This window comes from Indicator indicator, chromosome 1 (assembly GCF_027791375.1).
Source record: "Indicator indicator isolate 239-I01 chromosome 1, UM_Iind_1.1, whole genome shotgun sequence".
Taxonomy (NCBI): Eukaryota; Metazoa; Chordata; class Aves; order Piciformes; family Indicatoridae; genus Indicator; species Indicator indicator.
In genome coordinates this window covers 129068093-129087797 of record NC_072010.1, presented here as the reverse complement: position 1 = coordinate 129087797, position 19705 = coordinate 129068093, and the positions used below count along the sequence as shown (strand labels likewise).

The 19705-nt window shown below is 43.6% G+C and overlaps 1 protein-coding gene across 1 annotated transcript in view; it reads right to left on the bottom strand.

The window, feature by feature from the left end:
* The window catches only part of MAP7D2 (MAP7 domain containing 2), a 77254-nt gene that overhangs the window by 12151 nt on the left and 45398 nt on the right, over positions 1-19705 (bottom strand). Inside the window, exons 4-8 of the mRNA XM_054396425.1 lie at positions 16296-16410; positions 13001-13111; positions 11524-11646; positions 8418-8566; positions 7230-7357 (exon numbers count right to left, since the gene is read on the bottom strand). Coding sequence (XP_054252400.1) covers positions 7230-7357; positions 8418-8566; positions 11524-11646; positions 13001-13111; positions 16296-16410 — 626 coding nt within the window. The remainder of the gene's footprint in view (positions 1-7229; positions 7358-8417; positions 8567-11523; positions 11647-13000; positions 13112-16295; positions 16411-19705) is intronic.

Below are 19705 nucleotides of genomic sequence, written 5' to 3'. Positions count from 1 at the left end.
CTGGCTAAATCTGATTTCCAATCATAGAATGGCTCAGGTTGGAAGGGAACTCAGAGCTCATCTCTTCCAACCTCCCTGCCATGGGCTGGGACACCTCTCAGCTAGACTCAGCTGCTCAAGGTCTCATCCAGCCTGGCCTTCAACACCCCCAGGCAGGAGGCAGCCACAGCCTCCCTGGGCAGCCTGTGCCAGACTCTCACCACCCTCACACTCAACAACTTCTTCCTCAGCTCCACTCTAACCCTGGTCTCCCTCAGCATCAAACCATTCCCCCTTGTCCTGTCTCTAGACACCCTGAGGAAAAGTCCCTCTGCAGCCTTCCTGCAGGATCCCTTCATCTACTGGGAGGCACCATACTCTTCAGTTTTCTCTTTAGGGTGTGAATGGATTCCCAGGCCCTCCTGAAGACAGAGATTTCAAGGCCCCATCTCCACAAGTGTGTCTTTTATGTGTCTCACCATGACAGTCATTTCCAACTACATCTCATAAAAATAGAACACACACAAAAAAAAGCAAACCACCTTTTCTTCTTATGCCTCTCTGCAACACAGAGGATGCCTCTTGCTAATGCAGACACTTCTTCAAAGCACAGTCCCCCTTCTTTGCTGCCTTTGGTTTACATTTCCATTTCACCACACGTTCCTTGCAACACCTTTTATTGAACTTTTTGTGACAAAAGCAGTAAAAGAGTCACATAACCAAGGCTGAATCACTTTCACTGCTGGCACAGAAGTAATGGTTCTTTAACAAAGAGATGAGAATCCCATTGAAGAGGTTGGTAGGAAGGAGTCTAGTCCTGAGAGTGATATGGCTTGCACTGCACACAAATCAGAGAAGACTGGCTGCAGGACTTACCACTTGGACTAGAAACTTGTGCTGAGTGCTTACTGAAGTAATGCAGCTTGGAACTTCTAGACCTAGTGACAGCTTTTCCTTACAGCCCTTTGGCCGGAAGAAAAAGAAACAAGTATGGCTTAGCTTCTTTTAAAGCCATTAAAAGGGGAAGGAGCAGAGAAAAAAGGGACTACAGCTCGGATGACACCACTGCAGTCCATGGAGTGAAAAGCTGGCAAAGCCCATCAGAAGTAACAATAATTTATTGTATACCTGGCAGTAAGTATGAAATAAACACTGGGTTTGCCCTTGCATTTTTAAAATATCTTGTCAGCTTAGCATCCTTAACACTGCTACATGCAGGCAGAACTGTTACTGGGAAAACACTCCTCCTGAAGGAAAGGATTTGGGGCTGCTGGTGGAGGAGAAGCTCAGCAGGAGCCAGCTGTGAGCACTGGCAGCCCAGAGAGCCAAGCAGAGCCTGGGCTGCAGCAAGAGAAGTGTGGCCAGCAGGGCCAGGGAGGGGATTCTGCCCCTCTGCTCCACTCTGCTGAGACCACACCTGGAGCTCTGTGAACAGTTCTGGAGCCTCTGTTCCAGGAAGGATCTGGAGGTGCTGGAAGGTGTCCAGAGAAGGGCCACAAGGAGGAGCAGAGGGCTGGAGCTCCTCTCCTATGGAGACAGACTGAGAGAGCTGGAGTTGTTCAGTCTGGAGAAGAGAAGGCTCTGAGGAGACCTTCTTGTGGCCTTCCAGTATCTGAAGGGGGCTACAGGAAAGCTGGGGAAGGACTTTTTAGGGTGTTGGGTAGTGATAGGACTGGGGGAATGGAGCAAAACTAGAAGTGGATAGAGGAAGATGTTCTTCATGATGGTGGTGAGATACTGGAACAGGTTTCCCAGGGAGGTGGTGGAAGCCTTTTTAAGGCCAGGCTGGATGTGGCTGTGAGCAGCCTGATCTAGTGTGAGGTGCCCCTGCCCATGGCAGGTGGATTGGAATTAGATGAGTCTTGAGGTCCCTTCCAGCCCTGACAATTCTATAATTCTATGATAATAGTATTTAAATGATGCTACTTTTCACCAGAAAGGGCCAAACTTGGTTATGGAGACAGAAAAAGGATTATTAAAAGAAAACATAAAACACTTCCACAAGGGTATGCTTGGGTTTTTGCCTTGGGAGGAAAGGAAAGGGATGCAATGAAACTCTAGTGAGAATGTAAGCCTGATGAGAACCAGAGACTCCAAAATGCAAGCAGTGGTAGCATGCTAGGTGTCTGAAAACTCCCTTATCTCAGTCACTGGGTTTTACAGGGCAACACAGAAGTACAGGATGCATCTTCCTCCCTCCAGGAGGTCTGCATTTTCTCACCTATCCATCCTGTGTCAACATGGAGCAGCAGCTTGTAAGAAACCATTCTCAGCATGACCCCTTATCAGGGCTGAGGATGCACAATGGCTCTCATTTAAAAGAGGGAAAGCACATACTGCAGAAGAGCACCTCAGGAAGGGTACAAGAGGGTTTCTGAGCTTACTTTTGCTAAGCAGAGAAAATAAAGTACATGTAGCACATGAATCAGAGGTCACACTCAACTTTGTCCCTAAACAGCAAGGCAGAGCACAGTATGGTCTCCTGAAAAGCCAGGCAGGTATGTGACAGGTCATGGTTTCAGCACCTCAGGAGGCTGACTGCAAACCAGAAACCTGCAGCCATGCCAGAGCTGCCTTATTTTTTTCCCTTATTTCCCTATTAATTCCACAAAAGCTCTGCTGAAACCATACCAAGGACTTGCATGTTTCTCAAGCCTGCTTTCTGAGACTGCTGTCATCAAAAGCTATTCATGGGCTCTGACATTTTTGCTCTGTCTGTGATACTTTCTCAGCAGCAGTTTTCTTTTGGTTTTGATCTTTGCTAGCTAGAGAGAGATTCATTTTGCTCTTCTATTTCTCAAAATAGCAGCAGCTCCTCACAGGTTTGCAGAGGAGCTATTTTGCTAGCTGCATCATTACAGAGGTTCACAAACTCTTCAATGGCTCATTCTCTAGCTTGCCCTCAAAACCAGATTTGATCCAATATTGTACCCATTTTTTTTCTAATCTTTCCAAGGCAAAGATCAAAATGTAGCACACATCAAATAAAATCCCAAACTAGGTCATTGCAGGGCACAGAAGGTACTTTTGTGAGCAACCCACCACATGCAGACACCTTTCTAACAGGACATTTAAACCAAACCTTTACAAGTTTAGGCTTTTTTGTATTACTCTGGGTTCCAGTTTCATTAGCATTCTAGGATTTGCTTGAGCATGGGCATTCCTGATGTCACTGTGTCCTAATGGCTTGTGGGGTGCTGCCCAAAAGAACCACCAAGTTGCAGGTTTTTAGTGAAATTGTGAACAAAGGACAGTGACATGGAGTGGGAAACGAAAATGAACCAGGAACCATCACCCACCTGCAGGGCTGCAGTCCCTTTTTCCTTCTCCTTCTCATATGAGGTAATGCTTGGGCAAAATAATTACCACAGGGGCCTGTCAGAGCTTTCCATTTTTTACTCACTGGCTTATGCTAAGGCTTATCTGAAGACACTTCAAACTAAATCCTGCTTCCTTGATTCAATCAGGTCCCATTGATTTCAAAGGCACTATTTACCCAAAGACAGGTGAAGGACACAGGCTTTATTGCTTTGCTGATCTAGAAGATATGACACTTAGCTATTCCCTGAGGGACACTGCAAGAATAAACCAATTAATGTATAGATCTCTGCAGATGAAGCACCAAAACTTACCCAAACCCCAGATACTATTGATCTTCTGAAAGATCTGAAGAACAGGAGCACTTTACACAATCATTATCCACTAGCAATTGTCAAAATCAAAAATCATTTTTCAATTAGCCCACCTCCAATCCAATAAACTTTCATCTCTGTCAACTGATCAACACTGGATTCAAAGTAACAGTTTCTGGGTTTCTTTCTTGTTTGACATTTTTGTTGTATTTCAGGTTTTAAAGAAGGACACAGAGCTGTTGGAGTGAGTCCAGAGGAGGCCACAAAGATGATCCAAGGGCTGGAGCACTTATGCTATGAGCATGGCCTGAGGGAGCTGGGGGTGTGCAGCCTGCAGAAGAGAAGGCTCCAGTGGGACCTTGGAGCTGCCTGCCAGTAGCTGAAGAGATCCTACATGAAGGCTGCAGAGGGACTTTCAATAAGGATGTCTAGAGACAGGACAAGGGAGAACGGTTTGAAGCTGAGACAGACCAGGGTCAGAGTGGAGCTGAGGAAGAAGTTCTTCAGTGTGAGGGTGGTGAGACTCTGGCACAGGCTGTCCAGGGAGGCTGTGGATGCCTCCTGCCTGGGGGTGTTCAAGGCCAAGCTGGATGAGGCTTTGAGCAGCTGAGTCTAGTTGAGAGGTGTCCCTGGGCATGGTGGGGAGGTTGGAGTAGATAAGCTCTGAGTTCCCTTCCAACCTAAGCCATTCTTTGATTCTTACACCTTGCTTTTAGTTATTGCTCAATACACATTTTTGCCCCTTTTCTTGTTTATGAGTCCATATTCGTTCACTCATTTTGCTTTGGACATGATGTTTTGGGCTGAACAGTAAAATTCGCACCTTCACGCACTGTATTTTATTTATGCAATTACCACAAATCTATTCTGCCAACCACTCTCTTTTTAGGTTGAAGTTTTATTGTTTTGTTTGACCCTGTTTGAGTTACTTTATCATGATAAAAGGAGCTTTCTAATTAATAAATAATGAAATAGCATACAAAGATGACAAGCAACTATCATTCAACACATCAAGATGAGGAATGTGAAGAACTAGCAACTAGAACAATAGCAAGGGAAACTTGAGTGTCAAGTGCCATGCTTTTAAGAAGAAAAATGAATACATTATTTAAATCACTGGCCAGAGAATGGTTTGGGTTGAAAGGGACCTCCAAAGGTCATCTAGCCCAAACCCCTGCAGTCAGCAGGGACATCCCCAACTAGATCAGGTTGCTCACAGCCTTGTCCAGCCTCACCTTGAATATCTCCTTGCCTGGGGCCTCAGCCACCTCCCTGGGCAACCTCTTGCAATGTTCCAGCAGCTTCCTAGTGCAGAACTTGTTCCTCACATCCAGCCTAATCTCCTCTTCTCTCATTTCAAACCACTGCCCTTCGTCCTGTCCCTGCAGGCCTTTGCAAACAGTTCCTCTGCAGCCTTCTTGTAGCCCCCTTCAGGTATTGGAAGGCTGCTCTTAGGTCTCCCTGGAGCCTTCTCTTTTCTAGACTGAACAACCCCAGCTGCCTCAGCCTGTCCTCATAGGAAATGTGCTCCAGCCCTCTGATCATCTTTATGACTTTCCTCTGGACCCACACTCCACCAGGTCCATGTCCTGCCTGTGTTGAGGGCTCCAGAGCTGGATGCAGTGCTCCAAGTGAGGTCTCACCAGAGCAACAGTGGCAGCATCTAAAGGAAGGTGCTGAAAGCCTGACTGCCTAAATTTAGATCCACTGACCAACCAAATTGTTCACTGGCATTTGAGTGGTATGAAGAAATGAGTCTCTTTATATCATAATATAATGTCCTCATCAGGAGACCTTTTTTATTTTCAATTTCTGAAGGGAAGCTTGGAGTGCTACAGCAGAGCTGTCTTTCTGTGACCAGTAATAAAGAAGGATTTACACTCTATTTAGTGTATTCTCTCATAAGGTCAAGGAGAGTGTTCTAACTGGGCCATGTTCAGATTAAATGCTCAGTAATACATTTCTAGCAGTGGTCAGAATCAGATTCCCTTGAGGAAGAGAGAGTGATAAAAACCCAAACCAAAGCAACCCACCACTAGAAAAACTACTCACCAGGAGGCTTCTTAATTCTTCCCTACAGCATCTGCTGCTTCTCTATGAGCAGCAGTTCTTGTTTCTCACAGGCATGAAAACATTTTACTATAGAGAAGTTCTCCTAAATTGCTCCTCTGGGTAAAGAAGTCCCCATCCTGGCCTAAGCTTTTATACAGTCATTAGTGTACTAGGGGTTGGAAAGGACCTCCAGAGATCATCAAGTCCAATCCCCCCTGCCAGAGCAGAGTCACCTAGGGCAGGTCACAGAGGAACACATCCAGGTGGGTTTTGCAAGTCTCCAAAGAAGACTCCACAACCCCTCTGGGCAGCCTGTTCCATGGCTCTAGCACCCTCACCACACAGCAGTGTCTCCTGGTGTTGAGGTGGAACCTCCTGGGTTCCAGCTTGTACCTCTTGTTCCTTGTCCTATCACAGGACACCACCAAGAAGAGCCTGGCACCTGCATCCTGACACCCAGCCCTCAGATATTGATAGACATTGACAAGATCCACTCTCAGCATTTTCTTCTGAAGATTGAACAGTCCTCAGTCTTTCTTCATAGGAGAGATGTTCAAGTCCCTTAATCATCCTCATAGAAATTAGTGCTAGGAATTGACTTGCATACATTTTTCCCCATGAAGCACTCAACATCTGCTTGTTTCACCAAAGCTTTTCCTCTTTTCTCTCTTTTTTTCCCCAGGTGAGCTGTATCAACCTATTCAGTATCTGCCCATCAAGAAGTGCTTTCCCCTCAGCAGTTCATTTCCCACCAATCGTTTTGCTTAACTAAATACATCTCTTGGAATGACTTTTCTGCTGCCTGAGTGAACTGAATGGTGCCTTTGGAATAGGGAATATCAGTAACTTACAGAATAACCTACACTTCTACAGCTCAAACCTTTCTCTGTACATTTTGGAGGGTTACAAACCAATGAGCTGTTCAAAACCCTAATGGAAAAGAGCTGATTATCATTAACTTCTTGTAACTACATTCATGGAATGGTTTAGGTTGGAAGGGACCCCAAAGAGCATCAAATTCCAACTCCACTGCCATGGGTAGGGACACCTTCCACCAGCCCAGGTTGCTCAAGGCCTCATCCAGCCTGGCCTTGAACACCTCCAGAGAGGGGGCATCCACAATCAAACTAGGCAGCCTTGTTCCAGTGTCTCCCCACCCTCACTGGAAAGAATTTCTTCCTAATCTCCAGTCTCAATGTGCCCTCCTCAAGCTTCAATCCATTTCCTCTCATTGTGTCACTGCAAGCCCTTGTCAAAAGTCCCTTCCTGGCTTTCTTGTAGCCTCCTTCAAGTACTGGAAGGCTGCTCTAAGGTCTCCCTGGAGCCTTCTCTTCTCCAGGCTGAACAGCCCCAACTCTTTCCCTGTCCCCATAGGGGGGGTGTTCACCCTACATATATACTATCTGTTGATCTCCATTTCTCTCTCCCTCTGTATACCTGTGTATGCATAACTACAATTAATCAGATTTTATACAGCACTTCAATAGGAAGTTCCTCAAGAACCTGTCTCCTTTATAGGTAACAAGCAGCTCACAGCATATCAGACCAGTAACAAGAAAAGCTTACTTAGGTGTTGCAGGTGATGCAGATCTTCTGGAGATGGCAGCAGGAGAATCAGACCTTCTCAGAGGAGATCCCACACCAGATGATGAAGCAGGTGTTGAGGCTCTCTTCTCTTTCTTCACCTTCTCAGTCTAGGAGCACAGATCAGTTTAGCTTCCTTCCTTAGGGCCAACACATCCAAAATGTATTTGATTGTTTCATTAACAAGATACAAACAGATGGGTGTAACACACACGGAGGATTAAAGCTTTTTAGCACCAGCTCACAACTGAGCTGCAGCAGTTTTCTCATTCTACATAGACATACCTCCCCCCTGCCACTGATGGCTTGTGTGGACATACAAAGTCCAGATAAGCAACACCACACCACAGCCTCTCCAGCTGTGCTTGGCAGGGGTGGTGACACTGGGTGGGGTTCTCAAAATCATCTCCCTGCTCCTGCAATACCTCTTAAGAGCTGATGAGCAGTGCACCCAGAAAAGCTGCTGGATGTAACACTGAATCACACCAAAGACAGACACCACATAACTCCAGCTCCTAGGTCTGAGTCCTCTCACTTGCATCTGATTTAGCCAGCATGAATTCTCCTACTAGCAACTACTACAAGACACAGGACCTCAGGTGAATTTTACAGCCCTAGCATAGACCTGTTAAAATGGGCCTGATATTGTGTAGACTCAGTGAAGGTGATGGACTTGCCTTTGCTTTTCTGGGAACTACAGTGGATCAGTAATGCATTTTCTAAGCAGAGAGCATAAAAAATGCCCACAGGAGCAGGTGAACAATTGGTATAACCCGAAGGCACTGTCAACACATTAGGCTAGCTTCTGAAATATGTGAAGCTTGCTCATTAACCAGCAAGGCTGCATAGTCATACTCAGTAGAGAAATGCTATTTGTCATCCCCATTCTCAGAAGTTACAGGCAAGTCCATACTTCAGTGCCAGAAATCTTAGCTCCCTGAAGAGAAAGGTGCTGCTGCTCCAAATCCCAACACCCTACACTGATCCTCAGGCAGAGGAAGATAGTAAAGTGCTGCCAGACAAGAGCACCAGAAGCATGCAAGGCTTACTTTCTTATGACTGTTTCTTACAGCAGGGGTAGCACTTCATTTTTAAGCATGTAAAGGGGAGAGAGAACCAGCAGCCACATCAGTTTGTCCAGAAGTGAAATCAAAACCACTGCAAACCCACCTGAGAAGCTTCACCTGCAGCTGCCCCTTTCATGGCCTCGGCAGTGGGGGGGGAAGTGGCCTTCTTCCTCTCGGTGCTTCGGGTGGGGGAAGGCTTGTAGGGAGATTTAAGAGGACTAGCTGGGGCTACACGAGGACAGATATGGAATACTGAAGAGTTATAGTACAAGAGCAAAAAGGGAGCAGAGAGGAAGTGAAGGAGGGGAGAAAACAGCACACTTGTATGTTATCATGTTCAAAGGGATCACATCATGATCACATCATCAAACATTCAGCATGGGCAAGTGTTTACTAAACATGCTTCAACAAAAAGCAGAGTTTTACAGGTATTTTCTATTTTTTAATTCTCTACATTATTTCTCTCTTTGATTCTCTCCAAAATACTGCTCAAACAAAACAATTCATAGATTCATAGAATGGTTTAGGTTGGGAGGGACCTTGAAGACCAATCAGTTCAAAATCCCCTGCCATGGACAGGGACACCTTCCACCAGCCCAGGTTGCTCAAGACCTCATCCAACCTGGCCTTCAACACCTCCAGGGAGGAGGCATCCACAACCTCCCTGTGCAACCTGTTCCAGTGTCTCCCCACCTTCACTGGAAAGAATTTCTTCCTAATCTCCAGCCTAAATCTGCCCTCCTGAAGCCTCAACTCATTCCCTCTCTTCCTATCACAAGCCCTTGTAAAATGTCCCTTCCCAGCTTTCTTTTCCTGTCACTAGTTGGGTGACTTTGGAATAAATGCTGCAAACCAGGAAAGGTGACAGGAGCTTAGGGATTTCTTTTTTAAAGCCTAAACATGGCAAAGACTCCTAAATTCCTTAACTGGCTTTCAAAATAATACTTAAAAAAAACTCAAACCAAACACATAGCCCCAAACCTAAACTAACTACTGCTGTAGATATTTCAGTTGCACATGCATGACAGCACACAGGACAACTCTCTCTGGGTACTTCGGTATCTGCAATATGAAAAGAGGTTTTTAGAAATGGGATGTTTTCCTCCTGCTTTTGTTCATATTGCCTTCAAAGATGGAGCTTTCACGTACATAGAGACCAACAGAGGATATGCATTATTAATAAGACAGATATTAATTGTACCCATGGGACCCTTTACTCTGCTTTTGTGAGACCCCAGCCTTGAATACTGTGTCCAGTTCTGGTGTCCCCAGCGTAAGGGCACTGGACTGAGTCCTGAGGAGGGCCACAAAGATGATCCAAGGGCTGGAGCACCTCTGCTATGAGGACAGGCTGAGGGAACTGGGGGTGTTCAGTCTGAAGAAGAGAAGGCTCCAGGGGGACCTTAGAGCTGCCTTCCAATAGCTGAAGGGATCCTGCAGGAAGGCTGCAGAGGGACTTTTCCTCAGGGTGTCTAGAGACAGGGCATGGGGGAATGGTTTGAAGCTGAGAAAGATCTTCAGTAGGAGGCTGGTGAGACTCTGGCACAGGCTGCCCAGGGAGGCTGTGGCTGCCTCCTCCCTGGGGGTGTCCAAGGCCAGGTTGGATGAGGCCTTGAGCAGCCCAGTCTAGTTGAGAGGTGTCCCTGGGCATGGTGGGGAGGATGGAGCAGATGTCACTGATGTATTTTTACTTCAAGGTTGAAAAAAAGATAAATAATATGTGTCCAAAGTGGATGACAAATGAGAGATGTCTCTCAACCCTCTTCCTGGCAACTCCTGCCAAAAGCATCTATGGCCACTCTGAGGGCTGATGCCTTCTGTATGCTAAGGCCTGATTGCCTTCCAAGGAAATGAGCAGAGGATCTGTAATTTGTGCAACTGACAGAGAATCACAGAATCATCAGGGCTGGAAAAGACCTCTAAGATCAGCATGTCCAACCATCAACCCAACACCACCATGCTCAGCAAACCATGTTCCAAAGTGCCACGTCCACATGTTTTCTGAACACCTCCAGGGATGGTGTTCACCACCTCCCTGGGCAGCCTGTTCCAATGCCTGACCACTCTTTGAGGAAAGAAATTTTTCCTAATACCCAATCTAAAGCTCCCCTGCTGCAACTTGAGGCCATTTTCTCTTGTCCTTTCACTGTCTATTTTTTTCCTATCATTTTACAGCTGTACACACAGATATATGCATACATAAAAATACATCTACAGGGGAAGGAAAAAGTAATTTAACAGCAAAGAACTGCAACCCTACTGAAATAATTAAGGATTGAATGGTGCACTGGGATTTCTGTTCTACGTACTGCCTGGATATGAAAAGGGATGACATTAATAGATCAAATAAAGCCTCTCAGAGGTGTCACACAGTGGTATAAAAAATAAATCACAGAGGCACAGAATGTTAGGGGTTGGAAGGGACCTCAAAAGATCATCCAGTCCAACCCCCCTGCCAGAGCAGGAGCACCCAGGACAGGTCACACAGGAACACATCCAGGTGGCTTTGGAATGTCTCCAGAGAAAGAGACTCCACAACCTCTCTGGGCAGCCTGCTCCAGGGAAAAAGGTTTCCCTTCTGTTCCCATGGCACCTCCTCTGCTCCAGCTGGCACCCAGTGCCCCTTGTCCTGTCCTTGGACATCCCTGAGCAAAGCCTGGCTCTGTCCTCCTGACACTGCCCTGCACATCTTTGTAAGCATGAATGAGGTCACCTCTCAGGCTCCTCTGCTCCAAGCTAAAGGGACCCAACCCCCTCAACCTTTCCTCATAAGGGAGCTGTTCCACTCTATCATCTTTGTGGCTCTCTCAACCAGTTCTCTGAGATCCTTCTTTAACTGAGGGGTCCAGAACTGGACATGACATTCCAGATGCCTTCACCAGGGCACAGTATGGTTTCTTACATGAATATATCCCATTTTCCATTGGGTTAGGTTTTAGTAATGTTGTTAATTCCAGTTTTTGTTTGGTTGGTTTGGAATTTTGTTTGGTTTGTTGGGGTTTTTTTTGTTGTTTTGTTTATAAACTATGTTCTTCTTAAAGTCACCAAGAATAAGACAGACAAGGTCACATATTTTTCCAAGCTTCTAATCACACTTCAATTGTGAACAACTTCATTCTTACTTATAATGTAATGTAAATTGGCATTTGTTTCAGCATCTGTTCAAATCCAACCCAAACCAGCTGTGAGTAATTCACATTTTTTTTTACCTGGATTATTGTACTGCTCAGAAAGCATTAATGTACTTCTGCTTCTGGCTAGAGATGACTGTGTGGGAGTCAGCAGCCGAGAAACAAGAAAGTTTTCCATGGGACTAAGATGCATGCGGTGAGCTGAAGGATGGGAGGCAAATGAAATCAAATTTAAAATGCCAAGAAACAAAACAATGTCACAGTAAAAGAAGTGAAAGAAAACGATGAAATGATTAAATTAAAACAATTAAAACAAACAAACAAACATACCCAAAACTTAAGTCTTTAAGATTTGAACTATTTAAAGGTATTTTTCAGAGGGAATGAAAATAAGGTTTCTGGTTTTTCCATCATTTTAACGTCCAATAAATATAGGAAGGTTATGGTTCTGTTGCATCTTGCTCTTAAACAGAGGCATGTGCCAAATACAGCAAAGTTAGGACTGTGTTCTGCTTTGCTCTTAAACAGAGGCAAATGCAAAATGGGTTGCTTTCATGACTCAGCATAAAAAACAAACAAACAAACAAAAAGGTTTGCCTTCAGTAGAAAAGGTGAAACATTTGGTTATATCGGCACAGCTGCTCACTAATGTGCCAACCATACTGGGACTGCATTTAAACATCTGCTGTCTCACCATATTATGTAAGTCTTATTTATAGAGTGTATCTGCATTTCTTCCTAACCCCATAAATGTAGGCATCATCTAAATAAGAGTTATTAATAGATGCTCCTATTACACATACATAGAGCCATCTACCATCATAATCTCAGAGCTGCTGAGGAGTTTTCATTAATTCAGAAATGAAAGCTAATTTACATTCTCTTTTCAGTCTACAAACAAGCCTTCCCTGCTACTTATTTCAGTCAAGAAACTTTTTTCTCACTAGAGTTTCAAAAAAGAAGGAAAAAAGGAACACCCAAAACAAACTAAAAATCAATAAATCCATAAAGAGTTCACTGTGGAATAAACCCTTTGGTCCTCTCTTGCAATGTTTAGTAACCACTAATCTCCCAAGAAGATCATCTTTTGCTGAGCCTCTCATGGATCAGAGCTTCAAATCAAATTAAAGGGCTCTATAACTAAGGTTCTCAGATTGAAGTCTCCCAGGTGGCTCATCGGACGTACTTCTGCCCATGGTACAGCCCAGGTCTGTGGTAGAGCCATGTGTTTGGCTCAACTGGTTTTCATCATTTATCTAGATGATCACAAGCTGCACAGCTTTAGGTAAGTGCTGCAGTCTCACTATGTACTTCCAACCCTGTTTGCCAATTTGCTCAAAACCTGAGAAAGAATCAGTAATAAGAACCCCATGGCATTTGTGTGGGGATCTCCAGCACAGCAGCAGAGTCTTGGGACTTGCATTAACTTACAACCCCTCATGCGGCTGAGTTCTTTTGACTAACAGGCAGAAGGAAGTCACACAGCTACATGGAGAAGAAGTGCTTTAAGCAGAAGGAGAGCTTAGGCTGGTAGGAGAGCAGCACAGTCACTTGCCTCTGTCAGGGGAATGTGTTATAGCCGCTGTGGAGGAGGAGAGGCGCTTACTGATGGGCGAGTCCATTTGCTTTGGCAGATTCATTGTAGAGGCTGAAAGTTTGTCACATGCTGCAGAGAGATGTATTGAAGATATTTGTATTCAACATCAGAGCCTTGATTAACTCCCCAAATTAACCTTGCATTTGTACTTGTTAGCCCTTGCCACTCGTCCTAGCGCTGAACAAGGCAATGCCGAGGGCCAGCGTTTTCCGAGATGTGTTTTGTGGTGCAACTTTTCTGCTGGTGAATTTTACTGAATTCCAGTTTTACAGCAGCCTGTCTTTGATACAGCCACAGGCAAATCATTATCTATCAGGTCTGAATGAGCTGAAGCCATTCTGACACAAGATATTCAATAACAGCACAAGCAGAAAGTTACCTAAAGAAAACAAACTGCACACGTAACACTGAACTCCTCATCTCTGTTCCCTTTTCCCCCTATCTTCAGTCTGGTTAGTATACTAATATGAAAAATGAAATAACAAATATTTATGAGTTCACATTACGAGAACTCACTCTTTCAGTGATTAACCTGGCACCAGCCATTTGGCTTTATCTTTTTTTTTTTTTTTTTGCTTGAGGGTAACTATAAAAAAGAAAGAAAGAAAGAAAGAAAAAGGCAGCAAGCTTTTTTTTTCGTCCTACCCCAGGTGCTTTCACTTTTCTCCTGTACTACTGTTTGACAAAATCTGTTTGAGCACAACACCTGACTTGCCATTTATTCTATGACAGAAAAAATATTCTTCAAGTATTAAATAGCAGAAAAAAAATGTTCAAGTATTAAATGGCAGAAAAATGTTTTTCAAGTATTAAATGATAGGAAAACATTGTTCAAGGATTAAATGACAGAAAAATGTTATTCAAGGATTAAATGACAAATATCACTACAGTGTACCAGTATATAATGATCACTGCATGGCCTGCTGAAGCTAAAATCATAGATGCTTTGCACCTTTACATTTTATTTCATTCAAAACCAAAGTATTTTCAGCTAGGCAAATACAGTTGCCCTTAATTCTGCAGCCCTTAAGTTACTACATTCCCTATAACATCCATTGAAATGCTGCCTCAGTGGGGTCTTCAAGATCTCCCTCCATCTGCTACAGCAGGATTCTCTGTATTTGCTTTTTAAATACAAGCAAGTATAATGCTGGGATCCTGCAGAACATCAGCTGCACACCCAAATCTCTTCGTAGATGAGCAGCAATCAGTACAAAAAAAATCCAATAACAATTCTGTGAGACCATGGGCAGGGCAACATCTAATGTGTATTCTGCAGGAGCAATATCCAAGCCTAGCTCCTCCTTTGGGGAAAGAGAAAGAACTTAGTTCTTAAGAGCACAGGTAGAGTTTTCAAAATGCCAAGTATATTTTCCAATCAAAATCAGAAATACTGTATGGAATTTTATTTTATTTCACAGTCCTTTTGTGGGAAGAATAACTTAAAACAAAAAAAACCCAGAAACAAACAAACAAGCAACAAGAAAACCCAAACAAAAGTATAAACAATATAAAGAAAAAGAAATAAAATTTTTAAATATAAACAATATAAAAGAAAACAAAACAGAGTTGCCTAAACAAAGTCAGGTAATCCAGTTTGTTACCAGCTGGGCCAAAAGCCACTTCAGGAGGCTGAAAACACAGCATGGCTGCTTATACTGAATTTGCTTGTACTTAGATACTGCATTGTGATAGGGAAAAAAAAAAAAAAGGACTGTTTTGATGAAACATGGTCTCCATAACACATTTTCTCTCACTGAAACTTCTTTTCAACAGCACCTGCACCTGTGCACATCCCTTACACATCTGTCAAATATGTGTGCAATTATATTTACACACACACAAACACAGAGCACAAGCAGAATTAACAGAGATGAAAATCTGAGTGGGAAAAGTCTACAGTTAGTGAGGAAAAAAAAAACACCATGAAATGCCTCTAAGTGTGCTGGAATGAGAGGCATGCACTGCTCCAGCATGGCAAAATTAAAAGGGAAATTAAAAAGACATTTGGTCCACATCTCTAAGGGTAATGCTGTAGAGAACTAGACTGAAATAATAAGGGGAAAAAAAACACAACAGTGGTTAGGAAGGACGAGCTCAGTGGATGGGTTACAGTGATTAGAACAGTTAGAAATGAGACAAGATGGGACTGTGGATTCTCTGAAATACCATTGAAGGAATCAGCAGGAGCAGTAGAGGTCACGGGGTCTGGAGGAAGGGTGTTGGCAGCTAAACCTAGAACAGGGGGTGGGGTATTTTCTGATTCACCTACATGGCAGAGAAATCAGAGCAAAAAAGAGGTGAAAGGAATTATTGAGTAAATTGAGGGAGCTGGAATCAAGCATCAACTGCCTCAAAGACAAACTGGCTTCCTTCTCAAAAGCATAAAATACTTCTTTTATTATCAGATTTATTTAATTTCCTGGCTTTTTTTTTTTGATGGCATACTATGAAAATCATGATGTGAAACAGAGTTTTCCTTTTTAGACGAAGCGTATTTAAAAGACAGCAACTGTCACATTTTCATCACCACCCAAACACGAATCTTTTTTCCCCCATAACACCAGTTTAGAGAAACCTGACAAATTTAACTAAATGCTGATTTCAAAGCAGAAAACATGCAGCTATTGGAAATACAGAAGCAGTACATGACTCATTACATAATTCAAAGGATTTCTTCTGAAGCCGAATCAAAAAGAGCAGCAATAAAAAGTATGTGAGGGGAAAAAACAAACAAACAAACAAAAAAAGCAAAAAAAAACCCACCCCAAAAACCAAACCCACCAAGCTCTTTTAAACTGCACATGTTGCATAGCAATCTAGAAATTCCCCTCGGGTTTTCAGAAGTACCAAACACAAGCAGATCATCTTTAGAGAGGTTTAGACAACACTCAGCCCCTTGGTGAATATTCAGTTTGCTAACCGTGTGAGTGGGATGAAAAGGCAGAGAAAAAAGAATACGGAGAGAGAGACAGATAGCATCAGTTTTAGTTTCAGCTTTTAGCATCCTCCAAACAGATTCTGGTTACTCTATTAACACCATCTGTGTTCCTCAAGTTAGGAGTGACCTTCCTGCTTAGAAAGTACTAAAGAGAGGAAGCCTGGCAAGCAATCACAAAGCACTGATTCACACCCTAAGCAGTAGCCCCATCAGTACCACCCTAAGTAGAAAATGGATCATCCTCACTCTCTCCACAACCTCATGCATTTTGCACTCAGGAGATCTGCAATGCAGGCAGCCAGTTTCACTCACCATCTCTCCCTCCTGAGCCTGCAGCCAGTGCTCCTCCCCACGACCATCGCTTCTGCTTCTGCTCCAGCTGCTGGCTGCGTTCAAGGGACCGACGCATCATGGCTTCTAAACGTTCCTGGTGATATTGAGACAAAACCAGAAACCAACTCTGAATTAGTTGTTTTGGTTGTTTTTCTGGGTTTTTTTCCCCCCTTTCTTCTGAAACCATGTTCAAAATTAAATAAATAAATCAAATCACCACTCCCCTGTTGCTCCATGCAAGATGATTACAAGAGCTTGTTTGCAATAAAAGAGAAAAAAGAGTGAGTAAAGAAGGCATCTGCATGCTACCTACCCCCAGATAGCTGTGTCCTTTGTCTGCAAGCCACTGAGGTCACCACAGAGGCCTAAGTAAATAACACAGGTTGCATCACTGCCTAGCATCTGCTCCTGCTGGTGAGGCTGCTGCTGTGCTCTGGACTTAATTTGTGTAAGAATAATGCTCGGCAAGCATTAACTCTTTCTTGTCTAGGCAGCCCTCAGGATTTTTTTTCCCCTCCCCATCCCTTTCTGAGCACAGCTAAATTGCTGCAATGCCAGTGGCTCCTCCTAGCCACACAGATAAATGAGCACTTCAGCCCCAAAGTAGGTTACTTTGCAGGATGCTCCACTTATTTATTTATTTTCACTAACCCTCCCTCCTTTCTCCCACTATGCTCTTTACAGGCTAAGCATTTAAGAGCTTAGGATTTCTTTTTTTCCCTTCCCTCCTGTGTATTTTTTTTAGTGCATGCCCAGATCATGCTGTTCTGAGATTTTTTTTCCCCCCTCCACACCCACCTTCCTCTATGGCTTGATGAGTCAGGATTTTCAGATGGGGAAGAACAAGGAGGAGATTTCTTTCCCTCCCCAAATCCTGCGTCAATTTACAGCTATGTATGGTCACTTTATTACCCTCTCCTCCACCACCTCTTCGTATTCAGAGACCTCCAACTCAATTTTCTTTCCACCTCCATCCTCTGTTAGTTTCTCAGTGGTTTATTCGGGCAACGATCTCTGCAATTTTTCCTCTTCCTCCTTTCAAGCAGATAAAACATGGAGCTTCTCCAGCCACCAGCCCATCACCTACCATCCTCTTCCTTTCCTCCTGACATTCACATCTGGCAACCTCTTCATCCTTACATTTCTGCAGCCCAAATCCTCCTGTGAAAGGTGAACCCTCTCTTGGCTGCTTCCAACTCCTGCCACAACAGATTTTAGCCTTCTGATCCTAGTTGTCATTTTGATCCTATTAAGTACTACCTTTGCTATGTCCTTCTGGTCTGGTATGAAACTCCTACTCCATCCACTCCAAACTCTTGATCCTGTAAGGCTTCTGTGATTACATCATAGTCCCTTTTATTTCTATTAATCCCCTACTGTTCTCCAGTATCTTCTGGTAGCTCAGATCAACTGTGCAAAAACCTCTCCTGCATCTCTTGGCCACATGACTTTCTGCCACTGACTCATGAATTTGGCTGAGGTTTCCTATCCCCTTCCCTAAGATATTTACCATCAACATTCAGATTCTGCTCAAGGTGCTCTCCTTCACTGATACTGAGTCTGCTGTTTCTGATGGGGCTCCTCTAGCAGACCAGACCCCAATACCAGGCACCTCCAGGTGCAACTTTAATGCACACATCTGTACCCTTCATGTTACCTTCCTGGACCTCTGTCTGTGGTCACTGGCTTTCTACAGTGCCAAATGCACTCTCACCATCACCTGCTCATCTGCAATGTACTTGTGTCCCTTCCATGTCTTTGAAGAATCTCTCCTATTACCTTGGTTTCCATTAATTTATTTCTGACCTCAGTTTTCCCACCTCATCCAAGCCTGCTACCAATTATCCACCAATTTCAGCAGCAAGCCACTACCTTGTGTCTTTAAGTTCTCTTAATTTTGTTACCCATCACTGATAGCAAAAAGAATTCCATTCTATTACCCTCTACAGTGATAAAAGCTACTTCTCACACACCCTTTCTGCCATTCTCAGCTCTCCTGTCCCTGTTACTTTTGGCCAGGGGACCCACCCTGCTGTTACAATTTCTACTGCCATGCCCAGGAAGATGATCTTTCCTGTGGTCATGTGGTTTAGCTCTCACTTCAGGTTTGTCTCCCCTTCTATGTCTTTAGCTCAGGGTCTGTCATGCAAAGCCCACTGAAAGCAGGCAGCTGCTTCCCAGCCCTCCCTCCCCCTTTTGGTCTCCCTTCTGTCTAGTCAGTGCCATCAGTGTCCAGGCAGCAAATGTGTGCCCTGCCTCTTTCCTCCTCCTCCCTGCTAGAGCAAAGGCAAGAAGCATCACAAAGCTCAAGCACAGCCTCTTCTGCAACAGCATGTAAAAGCCCCACAGCTTTCAATACCCTCTCTCACTTCTTGTCTGTACTTTGGGTGTGAAAAGAAAGCAATATTCCAGTCTCTAGAATCCAAAGTCACTCCTCTCAGGTTTAGTTTGCTACAGGATTCTTTTTCCTCAATACTTGAAAATGTAATTTTCACATTTAAAACTTGTGTGTGCTGCCTTGGCATCCAAACTTCACACTTCTTCCTTGTAACTTTCCACCTCTCAACATGAATTTAATTCTCTTGGAATCCTTTGCTCGTACTTAAGTCTTTCCAAACCTCACCTTCTATTCTGCCACCAGTTCTCTGCAGCATGCTTATTTATTTTCATTCTTTCCTCCTACTATGCATTTGATCCAATACACCTTTCTAGGACTTTATCTAAGAGGAAATCACCCTCCCATTTCTTTCTCGTTAAAACACACACTTGGACAGAATCTTTCTTTCCAGATCTAATGAAATATTGTTACACTTCAATCGAAAAAGCTAAGATGAAAGTAGTTAGGTCTCAATTATCCAGGTGATTTATGTTTGTTTGCTGCATTTTTTTGTTTTAATGCTGCTTGGAGCAAGGAGCAGCAATATTTTCTAGTCTGCAAACCACAGAGTACACTTCTACCACCTACTATGAGTGCACTGGTTTAAGGATAAAATGCAAGATTAAAGACATTAAATTAATTTTCATCCATATTTGAAAGCTCATTCTAACTACAATCTGAGGTTGAAATCTTCAATTACATGATGTGGAGAGGATCATTCATTTTCATTTGCAAAGAGCCTTTCATTAAAGCACTAAAGAGAATAATTATGAAACCTCCTGAAACCCTGCAGATATAACTTAGATAAAGAACAATATGCAGGTTTTTTTTTTCCCCCACAAAGAAAAATGTTACTTAGCATTTTCAAGTTAGAACAAAACTGAAAAGTCAAAGAAAAGAGTAGCACACATGGAAGCATGAGCAACTCACATACTTAGAATTTGGACTGTGATGAAAACCAAAGACAAAGCAATCCTTTATCTTTTCTCTCTGAGCTGGAGAGATACGGATT